The sequence below is a fragment of the Paramisgurnus dabryanus genome, chromosome 15, assembly GCF_030506205.2.
Source record: "Paramisgurnus dabryanus chromosome 15, PD_genome_1.1, whole genome shotgun sequence".
Lineage (NCBI taxonomy): Eukaryota > Metazoa > Chordata > Actinopteri > Cypriniformes > Cobitidae > Paramisgurnus > Paramisgurnus dabryanus.
In genome coordinates this window covers 4,250,549-4,268,242 of record NC_133351.1, presented here as the reverse complement: position 1 = coordinate 4,268,242, position 17,694 = coordinate 4,250,549, and the positions used below count along the sequence as shown (strand labels likewise).

Sequence of the window (17,694 nt, the reverse complement as noted above, 5' to 3'; positions counted from 1 at the left end):
TTTCACTGTTCAGCCTGGCTTGCCTAAAAAGTCTCAGACAGTTCATTTATAATTCAGAGTTTGGAGAAAGCGCACTTCAGGCTTATAACTATTGAATGTTTTTACACTCTTTCACTTTTTTACGCTTTGCTGACACAATTCTAGTGCAGATTTCTAACCAACCTATTCAGATTAAAACGTCACCTGTGCTATCAGCAGGTACTCAGACCCGTGCCAAATACACGTCTACATCGGGGATTTCACTTAGGACGCGGCCAGCAAATAAATCACATCTGTTTCATTCTGCAAGCCTGTTTCCTGCATCTTCTCGCTCTGCGGCGTATGATAACATCTACAGCTGTAGACAGAGACCTCAAACCTCCATTCATGCCTGAGGAAGAGAGACTTCAGTAGTCTGAAAGGACGAATGAAACGCTCAGCTACTCAAAAGGTGCCTGAGCTTTAGAGGGATTTGGGATCCTTTCCCACTCCGTTCAGTGAAGCAGAATGCTAATTAAGAGACCAGAGAGGTCAAAGAGAGGGAATGACCCAAGACTTCAGGATGAGAACCATCACGCAAATCTGTTAAAGCAACGGTTTACCGAAAATAAATCATAATTTCATCATTTACTCATCTTCAAACCATGCAAACAATAACAAAAGTTTATGATATGCATGCATGCTACAAAAAATTGAGAGGTATGTCCATCATCAGTTAATGACGTCTAAAAACGTAATGGTTTATGCACTTTCACTCTACTAAAATAAGCATCCTGAACATTTTGCACAAATAATTGAGGTTAGAACAACACAAGGCGAGCAAAATCACACAACGTCACGGGTGCATTTTTTTGGGTGCACTATACCTTTAAATAACCCAGCGGTGAAGGACACCAACGTAATCTCTTGCACCAAACATAAACGCAAGACATTTCAACATGTGCGACACAACTAAACAACAAATTATTCTGGAGAAAATGCTGTCGCTCCCCTAATCCCACCCACCGCAGTGAAATGGACCGACCCACATGCAGCTCACCCAGAACATGCAGGAGAGGCAGACCCAGGTGCGTGCGCGTCCGGCCAGCGCCGAAGGCAGGTTGAGAGACACGGAGGGCATGGTGAGATCAAACTGACGGATTCCTCTCCTCTGGATCCAATGCGGGACGCCTAATTATTCCACATGCTGCTCCCACAATGCTCTGCAGATCCATGACACGCTGAGGAGAGCTTGGATCAACTGCTGCTGCTATCCTTATTTCTTCTCTCTTATTCCAGACCCCCTCCCTCTCTCTTTCTCTCTCTCTCTCTCTCTCTTTTTTTGGGGTCATGTAGCTCAGCTCCACAGGAGAGGGTGGGGGGGTGACTGAGAGCCTCTTTATTTCTCCTCATTGCTCTCCTTGTCGTTATTCTCACTTTAGCTCCTCCTATGTCGCTCTCTCTCTCCATTCTTACTTTCATTCACATCTTCCACCCCCTGTCTCCTTGTCTCACATCCCCCACCGACAGATTTTCTCAAAGCACGCTCGACTCTTCTCATATTGAACTCCTCTTGCTTCAATAAACCGTGTGACCATTCAGTGTGTCCAAACTTATATTAATAATTAAAATGCGGTCTCTATATAATCATAGTTATTTTGAGTCTCCAGCTTCTCATATCTTTCTCATGAAGAAGAATATCAAACCAAAGTATGAATTTCAGGAGTTAGCATCAAAGCAGATGTTGACAATGTCTCAGATATTTAAAGGACAAGTTCGGTGTTTTAGACTTAAAGCCCTGTTTTCAGATTGTTTATGGTCAAATAGAATGGTTTTGACTGAAATTTCGACATTTTCGGCTGCCCTGAGAATTTTTGCGTGTTTGTGTTTCAGCTCAGACCTCTACAATGGGTTTAATGGTGCACTGGAACAATCCTTCCTAAAATGCATTAAACTTTCGTTTACAAAGACGTGAAACTCACCGAGTGGTCAGGGGTGTTCACTGGTATGCTCACACAAAAATCGCTCCAAAAGACGCATTCCAACAGGTTTTATCATAGTTTTTACCAACTCCATTGACTTGTATTAGATGTGCTGTGAGGTACGGTATTACTCCGCGCCGGGAACTTTGTTTCAATTCTTGCAATTGGCAAAGGCGGATTAGCGCCACCACCTGGGCTGGAGTGTTTATTATTCAAGCTCTAAGCGGAAGAATGTACGGGTGTGAGGCGTTTGGGAAAATAGGTCGACAAGTTAACAACGAATGCTAAAACACCTGTTGGAAAGCATCTTTTGCAGCGATTTTTGTGTGAGCATACCAGTGAACACCCCTGACCACTCGGTGAGTTTCACGTCTTTGTAAACGAAAGTTTAATGCATTTTAGGAAGGATTGTTCCAGTGCACCATTAAACCAATTGTAGAGGTCTGAGCTGAAACACAAACACGCGAAAATTCTCAGGACAGCCGCAAATGTCGAAATTTCAGTCAAAACCATTCTATTTGACCATAAACAATCTGAAAACAGGGCTTTAAGTGTAAAATACCGAACTTGTCCTTTAAATATAAACCTTCACATTTCTAATCAGATTCTTACACGGTTACTAATTATTACATTAAAGTAAATGAGAACACAGTTAAAACCCTTCAGCTATGAATGGCAATAAAACTTTCATTCGATTCCCAAAGAGAGAAAATTCACGAATAATTAATATCTTAAATATCTGAACCGGGTCTCCTGAAGAGCAATGGGATTAAACTGAAAGGAAATTAAATCGTTTTACTTTACCTTAAAGGATTAGTCCGTTTTCTTAAAAAAAAATCCAGATAATTTACTCACCGCCATGTCATTCAAAATGTTGATGTCTTTCTTTGTTCAGTTGAGAAGAAATTATGTTTTTTTGAGGAAAACATTCCAGGATTTTTCTCATTTTAATGGACTTTAATGGACCCCAACACTTAACAGTTTTAATGCAGTTTAAAATTGCCGTTTCAAAGGACTCTAAATGATCCCAAATGACGCATAAGGGTCTTACCTAGCGAAACAATTGACATTTTTGGCAAGAAAAATAAATAATATGCATTTTTAAACCACAACTTCTCTTGTTCCTCCGGCTGTGTGACGAGCCAGCGCGACCTCATGTAATTGCGTAATGACGTCGAAAGGTCACGTGTTACATATATGAAACGCACATTTGCGGGCCATTTTAAACAATAAACAAGACACAAGATGTTAATTAGTATCAAGGTCGGAACGGTCCTCTTTCTCCACACTTGTAAACACTGGGGGCGTAGTTTAGCATACGTCATCCGTGACCTCTTGACGTGATGACGTATTGCGTGAGGTCGCGCTAGCACATCACAGGACCGGAGATAGACGAGAAGTTGTGGTTTAATATGCATATTTTTTATTTTTCTTGCCAAAAATGACCCTTATGCTTCGTTTGGGATCATTAAGAGTCCTTGAAACTGTAATTTTAAACTGCATTAAAACTGTTAAATGTTGGGGTCCATTAAAGTCCATTAAAATTAGAAAAATCCAAGAATCTTTTCCTCAAAAAACATAATTTCTTCTCGATTGAACAAAGAAAGACATCAACATTTTGGATGACATGGTGGTGAGTAAATTATCTGGATTTTTTTAAGAAAATTGACTACTCCTATAACTCTATAAACTTTCAGTATAAATCTGAAAAATATCTCAAACATCACTCAAATTTGTCAAAACACGTCTACAATCAGACATCTACTCTTTGACTGCAAGTTAGCAAATATCTCCTTTCACTTTTTACTTGATACTTAAATGGAAAAAGCTGAGAACTGATTCAATACAACAATGAAAGAGCAAACTTGAAACCAGCAAATTTCCCTCTGAGTCTGCAACTCTTCCACTGCTTCATTTCTCTGCCCCACATTAAACTAAAGCTGTGTTGCTTTTCTGAGCAGAGACAGAATCATCAAAGACACATCTCAAACCAGACAGAGCTGAGCTGAGGGCTGTAAAGTTAAAACCGTTTCATTAGAGTCACAATCCATCACATCTAAATTGGTCTACTGGAAGTAAAGGTGGTCTGGTGTTGGCTGTCACTGGGGGATCTCTCTCTCTCTCTCTCTCTCTCTCTCTCTCTCTCTCTCTCTCTCTCTCTCTCTCGCTCTCTCTCTCTCTCTCTCATCTGTAATCCCATGGCATTTCCTCTTCACCAACATGATCCTTCATCCACCTCTTCTGGGGTCAATCCTGTTTTTCTTCACAGCACATCATGTCATATTGTAGACACATTTGTGGTTCATGTTGTATTATTTTCAGTCTCAGATGGCACACCTAAGACCTGTAAAAGTCTGATAAATACTGCATATGAAACATGAAAATCACTGACTGCCCGGTTTTTACGCAAAGCGTCAGAGCTATCCCTGTAAATACTCAGCATTTATGTAAGGGATAATGTAGAAGCAGTAGGTAGTTATCGGGAAATAAGCCCCGACAGTGTGATCAGGACCAGACGCGAATTACACGGCTACTTGCCACATAAGAAAAAAAACTGGACATGAATATGAATTTGAAACATTTTATTGGCATATTTGTTTTAAATTAACATTTTTATCCTTCCACGAAACTTTGCACAGATGCATAAAATGATCGTAATACCTTATTAAGATCCTCTGCTTCATACTTGTCTGTCTCCATTTTTTCTTTGTCTTTGAGAAGTTTTAATGCCCTTTCTGTATTTTTTTGTGTGTTGGCTTCGTAGCTGTCATGCTCTATTTTGTCAAGTTCAGTCTCAGTAGCTGTCTGTGTCTTGTGTTGTTCGTTCTTCTATCCACTGTTTAAATGTTTTGTTTTTTCCGTAGTTAAAATTAATGTCAAAATGTTGTGGTTGTCCAGTGTTTGTCACAAGATGGTGCCAAACAGTAATCTTTATTGGCGCGGAGCGATTTAAATCGTACAAGTAGTACCGGCTATGCGTTATTACTTTGGAGCGGTTATTATTTGAAAAGAACGAACCTGCAAATGTCTCAACTGACCAATCAGAATCAAGCATTCCAGAGAGCCGTGTAATAAGATGTGATAACAATGCGTTACAATAATGCTTCAGGGTTGTAAATTCTTTTAAAATTCTCTCTGCTATCTGTATCTACCTTCGACTACAATATGCTTAACTTTAAAATGTTAAAATCATTGCAAACCTTTGCTATATGCATATATTGCATTATGCACATTTGCGATGTTTCTGTATATCTTGCAGTCCCTTATTTCCAAAAAGAGCGAGAGCGCAATTGCAAAAAACGCAGATGGGAGTGGTAATATCTGTGGGTTATTTACTAAAAATTAAATCATACAGGCACAACAGCTGATTTTCATAATGTCCAACGTAATCTACTAAGAGCAGCGCAAATTAGTTCAGGGTCGCAAATAAGCAGAGCTGATCCTCAGGTTCAGCACCTCGGACAAAGCGGATGAAAATTCGAGGTGTGAAATCCCAGCTAACAAAGTCATAGGACACTGCAAAGAACTGGAGGACAAAAAAATGAAGGTTTACAAGAAATTTTGGAACACTTGCTATTGCGTGACTTCTAGTGACTTAAAGGTGACATAGAACGATTGAACGGAGTATTTATCCTTGTTCTGTGATGTGACATGTAGACAAAAATTTTTTTGTTTGGGTCTGTAATGCCTTAGAAGCTTCCTAAAAACCTCTCTCAGATAGCTCTATTGGGGTGGGGGATTTTAAACAAGTGGTTTTGCACCTATTTGGCTCCCCCTATTGGCTTAACTTGCAATATCATTACTGATTGGATGACTTTGCTGCCATTCAAAAAATGTAACCAATTATTTTAAAGTGGAGGGGCAGTGAGATGCCTGTGATGTCATAAGCATCAGTTTTTCAGATTGGGCCGTTTTCTGGCTGACATTTCTGTTGAGATTGAGTTTCTATGAGATTGAGATGTTCAGCATGTCTAACACTTTTTGTATGTTCGTGAATGCGGGTAGACTACCATTATTCAACAAAGACAAGGTTAAAATGTTTTTTCATTCTCTGTCCCCTTTAAATTAAATAAGTCCGCAACTTATAAAACCCGGAAGTATCGCCCTAAAGCAAACAGCTGTATGTCCGTGTATGTTTTGATGTTTGCTCTGAATCTGTTCTCTATCAAAGGTCCTTCACAAAAATGGAATTATCTCAGCTTTTTGCTCACAATTTGGTGTTTTTGAAGAACCATACCCATATTTAAGAGGTTATAAAAAGTGTTTTTTTTTTTTTAGAAGCAGTGGGTCTGTTCTTTCATTTGATATATTGTATGTTTTTATATTTAAAGAAGAACATTTTCTGGAAGGCGTTACACTTTTGTGAAAATCATGAAAAATGCTGGCGCTGGCTGGCAACTTTTTTTAAAACGCTGGCGGGGAAAGAGTTAAATTAGAGATTAAAAGGAGAGCAAATGGAAACTTTGCTTGAGTCTCACGTGTCTCAACTATTTCAATATATTACATTATGACGCTTGGATTTCACGGGAGGGTCACATATTTACCCAAATCCAGATGATTTTTCTTATTCATTCTACATTTTACAACTCCGTGCTCTTAATGCGTTTTAACAATTTTCTCTTTTGTTTCCATTTTAAGCAATTGCCTTGTTGTTACTTTAGTGAAACAAAACTGCCGAGCTATAAAAAAGCAAACTCTGAGAAATAACATTTTCCTCTGTGGTATCATGAGATAAAATACTGCAATCCTTTGCATACAGGGTATTTATCCCTCAGCCCTAATACGTACATGTGCCAAATTGGTTTGTTGCCTGGCAACTGTAAAAAGCCCACATTTAGGAAAATGTATAATATTTCATAGTGAAACAACTGTTTATTCTAATACTATACTGACACGTAACTATTTCATAGCATACGATGGCAACAGTACCAAGACGCTGGTTGTTGTGCATTACAATGGTTTTACTATATAGTTATGATGGATTTAGACACTCGACTTCACTACAATAATGTTAATTTTTTTGTATTTATTTCTGAGGTCTCTTTACAGGTCATTGTAGCTGATTGAAGTCTCTTCTACACACCCACATATCTCTCTCATGTAAAACAGGCAGAATACAAGAAGATAAGAGAAGGTCTGGATTAATCCCATAGCGTGATTAACTCATTTCTCATAGCACTTCAAAGCCCGAGGCCTCAGACACCAGTATATTGTTCCTCATGCAGATCAATGCCAACAGACAAGCTAAATATACACACACAAACACACACACGTTGGCCATGATGTGCATTCACCCGCTTCTATTTCAAGAACATGAATCAGATGAGAAGCAATATAACCGTATAATATCCAGATTCAGCGCTTTAGAGGAGATTGAGGTCAAAACAGAAAGGAAAGAAATGATAAATAGATCTGAGGATTTCTTCTTCTCAAGGATACTGTTATGTAACTAATGACAGCAAACTGTGTGAAAGAGCTGAATCATTATTCTGTGATTCTGCATGAGATATTTAATATTCATCATTTAATTTCTGGTGATATAACATTCAGCAACATTAGTGAAGTGGCGACAGCTGTGTTTTATCATGAATAAAGCTCAGCTATTGATTAATCAGTGTCATAGACTGTAATTATATTTAAAGGTGCAGTGTGTAGATTTTACAGCATCTAGCAGTGAGTTTGTATTTGTATTTATGGTACCAAACAGGGAAGCCACCAAACACTTTCATGTTCCCTATTTAAAGACTGTTACATGAGGAGTTATACAGTAAGTATGGTGCCACAAAATAAAACTTTTTTTTGGTACCATAGGAATGAATGGGGCTAGGCTAAATGCTAACACATTCACAACGCGCTGTACAGTGGACGCATTGAAAAAAGATAGGTATGTATTAATTTGTCTAAGTTGAGGTAATAACATAGTTTAATATGGCAAATGAGTAGACTATTCCTTTAATGGCTCAATCCACAGCTCACCCCTTGCTATGGTAGCTGCCACAAACATGTTGTTGTCTGAGACTCTGGGTGCATCCCAATTCAGGGGGTGCGTCCGTCAAAGGCCGTATTTAAAGGCCAATTACGTCACCGGGCCACGATGAAGGCTGTCCCAATTCGAAGGCTCATTCACATGCAGCCTCCAAATGCAGTCTTTGGTTTCCTTGAAACCAAGAATCCAAAGATGGATCTTTTACAGCCTTGGCTATCCCAAGATTCAACGCACGCCTGTGACGTCTGGGTATTTTGAAATAAACATTAAGAACTGCAGTTAAAAAGTGTATATTTTGCATATAGTGTATACAAGTGTATATTATAAAGGTAACTGTTTTACTATTATAAATTATGTTTTAGTGATGTGAATTAATATTATTGCTGCAATATTGTGCATGTTGCATTTTTACTTTTGTATATTTCTAAGGTTGGTAAATGTCATGTACTGTTAGGTAGTTTAATCTGCATCAATGTGTTATATTTCGTAAAAAATAAAATTTTAAAAAATCTGGCTCCATATTTATTTTGAAAAGGTCTCAGCTGTTTTGTCCCGCTGGCATGCATGGTGGGCGGAAACAGCAAGTGACACAAGTGACTCTTTCTAAGGCAATAAAAACAGTACAGTTCATTATGCAAGATCTTTATACACCCCTGACAATAAAGTTTTGTATATTATACTGCATTTCTGTCAATAGATCCTCCTAAAATGTACACACTGCACCTTTAAAGGGCACCTTTTAAGCAAAATCCACTTTTAAAAGGTGTTTGGACATAAATGTGTGTTGGCAGTGTGTGAACAAAACCCCCTACAATGAAAAAAATCTATTCACTCACCCCTTCTTTTTTAATCCCCATTTAACCAAAACAGTCTCATTAGACATGCTGTTTTGATTCTCTTAGCAATGTGATGTCACACTGATAAAGCCCCTCCCACGGCTGCTGACTGACAGTCTTCAGTGAGTATGTCTGCTATTTTTTCTGTGCTTCTTTGCAAAATGTGATCTATTTTAACCAAAGCATCTCTTTTTGTAAGGAAGTGAATTTTGATAAGGTTAAATGTGCATTTAAAGGTACACACACACAGTTTTTGCTCCCACCCAAATAGGGGCACTATAATAATGATCTGTGGGGTATTACAAGCTGAATCTTTACAGAAACATTCTGGACACACCTGAGACTTATATTACATATTGTAAAAATTGTCATAATAGGTGCCCTTTAATAGAAGTGATAAGTTTGATTCTTTTTTTATGAATCATTTAGAATGAACTGATGATACTGACTCTTCACAATAGTAAATTATACCAAAACTTAGTGTGCTTAATATTGCATAGGTTCATTTTGAATCACATTGTTAAAAACATTGAAATCATCAAAAGAATGAAAAATATTAAAAATATCACTTTCATTGCCATCTATAGGTGCTTTCTGAAAAAGTGCAGTGATTTCGAAGTTGGTTATTGAGATGTAACACATGGATAATGATAATCCAGTGTACCTTTCTTTTATCAAGCAATCTGGGATCCCAAGGCCCGCCTGGTGCTTTGGGTAAAACGTGCCATTTATCGGGGCACAATGAATGATTATAGATGATGCTAAGCAGCTCTCCAAGACCCCAGAAACATGCAGCAAGTGATATCTACACATTAGCCAGAGCAGAAAGTCTAAAGAGTAACCATTTTCCCTATCCTGAAATGGCTCAACGTGGTTAAACGTTTCAGTGAACATCACCAGAAGAGCCGGAAACAGGCCACAAAAGCATCACGGATTTCTTCAGATAAACTGGCTTTATGTAGCGTGACCAGATGTCCCAGTTTTCACAAGCCCAGGGAATGAAAATGATGTCTTTTTTTGCATTTATGCATCTGGCCGACGGTGCCAAAGTGACTTACTGATAAAATCTAAGTGCACTGTGCATTACCTGAATATTGAACCCATGACATTAGCATACAGTTGCTAGTGCGTTACCGAAAGTTAAATTACTTAAAGTGAATCAAACAGATTCTGGCTTTACTCTAATTTCCAGTCCACACGCCACTATAAAGCTTAACACAGTCAGAAAGCTGCTGTGTAGAGGAAACAGGCTGCTTAAATATATCAGCCCACAGCAGTGATTACATAAACTTATGCATTCAGTGCAAAAAAAAACCTCTTGTACTTTGTCGTGGTCTATATTCCTGCAGACAAAAGCAGCAAGAGCAACCTCTAGTGGTCAAGTAGATGTTTGCATTTATCAGATTGGCACCAAACTGAATAATTTCCTTTAAAAACACTGATTCATCTTAAAACTCTCTCTCATCTTCGTCTCTCGCCAACGCCGCTTTAAAATCAAGTAAACAGACCGGCGGAGGAAGTCTAAGATAAAAGCATCAATCGTCACGAAAACGGACAAACGGTATCTTCGCTGACAGACAGAGATCTGGTGCAGAGCCCGACATAATCTACAAAACACGGTGGAGGAGGGGGTCCTGCAAAAACACAGCATAATGAAATCCATCGTGGCTCTGCATCAACATGGCTACGACCTTCAACCGAGTCCTTTGCTACAGATGAAACGCAGGCATTATACTCATTGCCTCCATTATGGAAATAAAGTCCAGTGGAGTCTGTGTCAAACGGGGCTGCTGTGAGTCAAATGGTGCCATTAGTGTTCAGATACAGGACTTGGTTGAGCATGAAAGGATCAGAGGAAGGAAGTATGGGAGGAGAGGAAAGGACTTAGGCTGGCCGGTATGATACAAAATACTGTTTGTCTGACGATAGAAACGTGCCAACCAATAGAGATAAGATACAAAATATTTGTCCAACTATCGGTGAATAAAGCTGCTTTATAATTCACACATGAAAGCAACAAAGAAACGAGAGAATACAGAGCAAGACATGTATCAAACAGTTTACATTTATGCATATGGGTGATGCTTCAATCCAAAGTGACTTACTAAAGCAATGCTCTACCTACAAGTGTTTGTGTGTATACTGACTATTTAAAGGAAAACACCACCGTTTTTTTATTTTTACTATTTTCTTACCTTAACTTAGACTAATTAAAGGGATAGTTCGGCCAAAAATGATATTAAACCCATGATTTACTCACCCCCAAGGTGTCCGAGTTGCATATGTCCATCGTTTTTCAGACAAACACATTTTCGGATATTTTATAAAATGTTTTAGATCTTTCAGTTGATTAAATGTTATGTTACGGGGTCCACCCATAGTCCACGACCTTCAAGTCCAAAAAAAGTGTGTCCATCCTTCACAAATTAAATCCAAACGGCTCCAGGATGATAAACAAAGGTCTTCTGAGGGTAATCCGCGCGGTGTTGTTGTAGAAATATCCATATTTAAAACTTTATTAACAAAAATAAATACCTTCCGGTAGTGCCGCCATCTTAGACTCCTCTGTATTCAGGAGAGAGTATTAGCGTAGTGTACGCACTTTTCTTAGTGACGTATGACAAATTCGGAGGGCGGGGGCACAGAGCAGCAGCAGAGTAGCCTCCGTAGGCTGCGTAAGCGCTCATCCTGAATGCGCACGTGAATAAGATGGCGGCGCTACCGGAAGGTATTTATTTACGTTAATAAAGTTTTAAATATGGATATTTCTACAACAACACCGCGCGGATTACCCTCAGAAGACCTTTGTTTATCATCCTGGAGCCGTTTGGATTTATTTTGAGAAGGATGGACGCACTTTTTTTGGACTTGAAGGTCATGGACCCCGTAACATTACATTTAATCAACTGAAAGATCTAAAATATTTTCTAAAATATCCGAAAATGTGTTTGTCTTAAAAACGATGGACATATGCAACTCGGACCTATCTTTTTCAATGCGTACACTTAATCTTTGTACAGCGCGTCGTAAATGTGTTAGCATTTAGCCTAGCCCCATTCATTCCTTAGGATCCAAACAGGGATGAATTTAGAAGCCACCAAACACTTCCATGTTTTCCCTATTTAAATACTGTTACATGAGTAGTTACACAAGGAAGGTTGGAGGCACAAAATTAAACGGATAAAAAATGAGAACTATATTGTATGGTGAAAGTGTGCAGCACTTAGACCTCGGGCGCAGTAATATTGACGGACGTTTGAGCGAGAGGGGGAATAGTCAGGAGTGATGAAGTTACCGCACGCCGAGGTCGGAGTGCTGCTGGTACCTCGGATAAACATATCCATTGTTTCCATAAGGCTGGGTTCTTTTGGGAAGCTTATGTTTCTCCTAAACAGGAACACACTACTTGATTGGTGTGTGCATGCACTATTAAAGTGCCCATATAAGGACTTCCACAGCACCGGGGGGCTTTGTTATGCAACAGATTCCGAAGTCGAAAAACTTTCCGAAACTTGTAGAAAAGAGGAACAGTGTATTCGGCTCAGAAATACTCTGTCAAACGTCCAGTTGCTTTTGAACCTTTGCCAATGTTTGAGAATGATGAGAAATCCAACTCTTGTTTATAAGTCAGAGTGCATGAAATACCATTAGACCTGCCCCTTTAACCTTTATATCGCTATCTAAAATATAGCCAAATAGACGCAAGGGAGACGCAGCGTCTTGTTCCCTTCTCAGGAAACAACAGTTACATACACAACCAGAGATGTTTTCATGTGTCAAACACAACTATTCAAAAAAGCATTTTGGTATGAATCAACATTCGCATACAGAAGATACAAGCATGTGTGCTTTAAAAGTCAAATTTTTATGATATTATCCTACACTACAGGGAATAATATGAATTTTTCCAGAAAACTTATTGCATAAAATAGATTCAAGCACTTTTATTGACCTGTATCTATGTATGGATATTTTCAAAAACTTCCCAGGGCCTTGATTTTTTCCCCCAGATTCACAAACTTTCAAGGATTTCAAGGACCCATGGGAACCCTGTATTTTCCTTTGTGTTTAGCAAAACAAATAAATTTATACAGGTTTGTAACAACTTGATGGTGAGTAAATGATGACAGAATCGAACTATCCGTTTAAGTGTGTTTCATTTAAGTTTTAAATAAAATGCAATTACATATTCAAAAAGTATAACTTGCAAGCATTTGCATCATTAGTGTATCACAAAAAAAACATATTGCGTGCACTGTAAAAAAATTCCGTAGAAATTTCAATGTTATTGCAGCTGGGTTGCCGGTAATTTACCGTAGATTTACATTTATGTTATTTACTGGCAAGAGTTTGTTCAAAGTTAAATCAATTTTAAATATTAGCAAGTCTTTATCTTTACAGAATAAAACGATACAATTACAGCCTCATGCAAAGCATTCTGGGAACCAGAAATCATCATCAACCTTTTTCTGTTTTTTGCTTCAGATTTTGTTTCCCAGAATGTTTTGCTTGATGCTGTTTTTTTAGTTTTACTCTGTAAAGACAAAGACTTGTAAATGTTTAATGTTCATTTAACTTTGAACAAACTCTTGCCAGTAAATAACATAAATGTAAATCTACGGTAAATTACCGGCAACCCAGCTGCAATTTCTACGGAATTTTTTTACAGTGTGGGTACGTGGTTTAACATGCATTAAAGTAAATGTAATATACAGTAAATTGACTCATAAACTATAGATGAGCTGAGAATAAATAAATATATCAAGTGAGTATGTTAAAAGAAATCACACAAATGAGTGTACTTGTATGTTTTGCAGTGATGTAACATCACTTGTTGAATATTACCTCCATTACCTTTTTACTCACAAACACACACACAACATCTGCCCTTCCGTTTCATCCATGGGAAAACAATGACAACACACCCACCCCTGACTTCAATCTCACGTGTAACAGCACGTTTTCCCAAATGGCCTTTCTGAAAGGAGCGGCCAACGTGCGCACACATACATCCTCTCAGATGAATAAAACAAACTTAGAGCGGCCTTAAGCCGTAACTCACATAGATCCGAGGCTTCGAATTCTCCTGGGGTCAGGTGTCATTCTGACCCGTTACACACCACAGCTGCGAGTGCCAAAGCAAAATAACAAATCCAAACGTATCCAGAAAGTTCTGCCATCAGATCATTGTGGTTCTCTGCTTGTCATACGTTTGTGTGTTATATAACTGTGTGTTTACACAAGGTTTAAAAGGAACCAATCCCTGACCAGATACTCTACTACACATCTCATCCCAGCTCTGGGAACTCCATCTAATGACCTGATATATAATACATAACAGACGGCTATTATTAATAAACGCTGCTTTATTACTCTACTACACCATTAGTTATACCAGCCTGATGACCTTCTTCATTTGACATTTATAAAGTAAACTGCACTGTAAGCATCTGACAAAGGCATAAGTTTAAATGATTATAAAAACCAAACCGTGCATGATTTTAGATAAGGTTGCAGCAGTGCAACAGTGGTTGCATGAGTACAAATATTCGATAAATCCACATCCATGAAATGGGATTCACTCAATGCATCACTGAAAACATGTGTGGCCAGTGTACATTTACAATGACAAAGGTACTATCATAGATAATGTTGCTAAGGGACAGAAAGGCCATGTTAGATGACCCACACCTCCGCCAAATGTATGAGTGCCTTAATTTAGCAGCCGTAAAGACATTAGGTAAATGAGATAGAAAAGGCGCTTCATCAACCCCAATGATAAATTCCAGAGGGAAACAGCGGGGACTTCTATCAAAATGCCAATATCCTGAAATTGATTTCAGGATGAAAGAAAAACGCTTGTGCTAAAATCACATTATGCCTTGCAATCCCTCTCCGTGTACTGGCAGCAGGACAGGACACGCTGACTATCTTTCTTAATTACTGCAGGTTTTTAATGCGTTTGTTATGCATAACTACAACTACAGTGAAATAATCCATAATGTTGATGACAGAGTCTGTGCTAAACACAAAAGCTGCAGATATTTCCACAGACATGTCTACAAAATAGACAGCTATTTCAAATAAACCCTCTCCTTTTATATACTGTAGCTCAGTTGGTGGAGCATTGCGGTACTGTGCAAAAGGTCATGGGTTCAAACTCAGGGAACACACAAACAGAAAATCTTGAAAGTCACTTTGGATAAAAGCATCTGTCAAATGCATAAATCTATAGCCGCACTTAAAAGACATGCAAAAACAAAATGAATTGTGATCCATTTGTGTGTCGATTTTTGGTTGCAAAATACAGAGAATTTTTAAGGATAAAAACTTTCCATGGGAATTAACGGGAATATATGGAGATAAATGGGAATAAACTGGAAATTAGAAAAAATTGCAGAGTTGCTCAAAGATTTTTTAACTACGTTTATTTAAAACAACAAGATTTAATGCATTTTCAGTTATATTAGTCACATGAACACAGCACATTGCTTACTAGAATGATTTCTGAAAATATTTGATCGAATAAATCCAAGCTTGATGAGCACAAGTATCAGGATTCTTTGATGAATAAAAAGTTTAAAAAAAAATTAAAACAAACAACAATTTATTTCTCATAGGGGGTTTTTCAACCCGGGGAGGCAGCCTTCTTGGGCTTAACTTAGCACCCTCTTCTTTACGTTACATTAGCAATACGCACGCTTATAATGTTGATTCATAGCCGCAGCAAATTTAGCTGCTTTTGCTATCGTGTATTATGTTGTGCTATCTGTCGTTTTTCTATGCTTTCCACTGCTTCTATTATTGTAAAGCTGCTTTGAAACAATCACAAATTGTGAAAAGCGCTATATAAATAAAATTGAATTGAATTGAATTAAAGGGACACTCCACTTTTTTGAAAATACGCTCATTTTCCAGCTCCCCGAGAGTTAAACATTTGATTTTTACCTTTTTGGAATCCATTCAGCTGATCTCCGGGTCTGGCGCTACCACTTTTAGCATAGCTTAGCATAATCCATTGAATCTGATTAGACCATTAGCATCGCACAAAAAAATAACCAGAGAGTTTCAATATTTTTCCTATTTAAAACTTGACTCTTCTGTAGTTACATTGTGTACTTAGACTGACGGAAAATTAAAAGTTGCGATTTTCTAGGCAGATATGGCTTTGAACTATACTCTCATTTTGGCGTAATAATCAAGGACTTTGCTGCAGTACCATGGCTGCAGGAGAAGCAATGATATTATGCAGCAGCCGAAAATAGTCCCTATAGGAACTTTCAATGGCAGGGGACTATTTTCAGGCAGTGCGTAATATCATTGCATCTGCTGCAGTCATGTTACAGCAGCAAAGTCCTTAATTATTCCGCCAGAATGAGAGTATAGTTCCTAGCCATATCTGCCTAGAAAATCGCAACTTTTAATTTTCTGTTGGTCTTAGTACACAATGTAACTACAGAAGAGTCAAGTTTTAAATAGGAAAAATATCCAAATTCTTTGGGGTTTTTTAGCACAATGCTAATAGTCTAATCAGATTCCATTCATTGTGCTAATCTATGCTAAAAGTGGTAGTGCCAGACCCGGAGATCGGCTGAATGGATTCCAAAGCGGTAAAAATCTAATGTTTAAAGGGGAGCTGAAAAATGTGCATATTTTCAAAAAAATTGGAGTGTCCCTTTAAAAAAATAATTATTTGTAACAATGCACACTACTATTCAAAAATGTACGGTAATTTTTTTGAACGTCACTTTTACAATTTGTATTACCTTGCATGCAGGGCTTGACATTACACCCGCCAACCTGCCAAATGCAGGTAGATTTTCGCTGTGGCGGGTAAGACAGCCAAAATATAATTTTTTTATTGTAGTTTTCTTTAAAGTTATGCGAAATAATAGACAATGCGCAATGTGACCCTGGGAAACTACAACTCCCATGAACACTCCCTGCACCCAAGGCAACGTACAGTAGGGGTTATTTACCATAAAGAGCTTGAGCGCTGATGAATTTGCGAATGCGTGGGGTGCAGTCTGTGCACAGTTTGACAAAGATAAAACAATTGCATGGAAGTGATTGAAGAGATTTAAAGTGTGTGCACACTCTCTGGGAAAGACTGGTGAGAAATGCATAGCCCATAGGCCTACATGAATGCGCACATCCCAGTTTTGTCAGAAATCAAAGGAAACCCACGATTGGAGAGGTTCGCGGCAAGCATAATTTTAATGTAGGCTACTTTGGGCTACTTTCTGAGTAAAAGTCTTAAATAACTTTTAACAGAAACCATGATCAATCTTATGAAATACAATCTTTAAAAATACAATATTCTTAATTTGGGTGGTCAATTTGGATTTGAAAGTAAATCTGCATCTAATCTAGCTAAATCAAGTAAATTTGCTCGAATTAAAGCCATTTTAGGATGCCAAATCAAGTCTAAGCATTTAATATTTATTTTACCAGCAACAAAATTGTGGCCAATGAAAATGCTGAGTGGCTAGTAACTTTGAAAATCAACTAGCCACTTTGGTTGGTGAGCAAAAAAGTTGGTGTCAAGCCCTACTAGCATGCATGTCTGCTTATGACCAAACAAAATGTTTATTTATATATTTATATATACATTTTCCTAAATTTTCCTCAAAATTCCCCAGATTAAGTTCCCATGTAAAGTTTCCAGAAATTTACCAGAAACTTTTCATCCATTTGCAACCCCAACGGTAAGCCAGAGCTCTTCTGTACAAGTCAGCAGTTCGCAAATCGATCAATACTGTATGGTGATTAAAAGTATTGCTAACCCTATAAACTAAACACAATGTTCACCAAGTCCTTACTAGCTCACTCTTTAATCCTAACAATAAATGTATAATGTCCTGTACTGTACCCTTGCAAATAAATCAAGAGAATACCTGTCGTTTTCTCGTTCAATGCACACGTCTGGTGA

The 17,694-nt window shown here is 38.1% G+C and overlaps 1 protein-coding gene across 8 annotated transcripts in view; it reads right to left on the bottom strand.

Annotated features, from left to right (window-relative positions):
• The window catches only part of tns1b (tensin 1b), a 320,658-nt gene that overhangs the window by 246,351 nt on the left and 56,613 nt on the right, over positions 1–17,694 (bottom strand). Inside the window, exon 1 of one of the 8 annotated variants that reach the window (XM_065252283.2) lies at positions 1,019–1,231. The exons of 6 other annotated variants lie outside the window; for them this stretch is intronic. In XM_065252283.2, the coding sequence (XP_065108355.1) occupies positions 1,019–1,099 (81 nt within the window). In that variant the 5' untranslated portion in view covers positions 1,100–1,231. Of the gene's footprint in view, positions 1–845; positions 934–1,018; positions 1,232–17,694 lie in introns of those variants that run through there. One more of the 8 variants, XM_065252285.1, reaches the window with a different exon arrangement.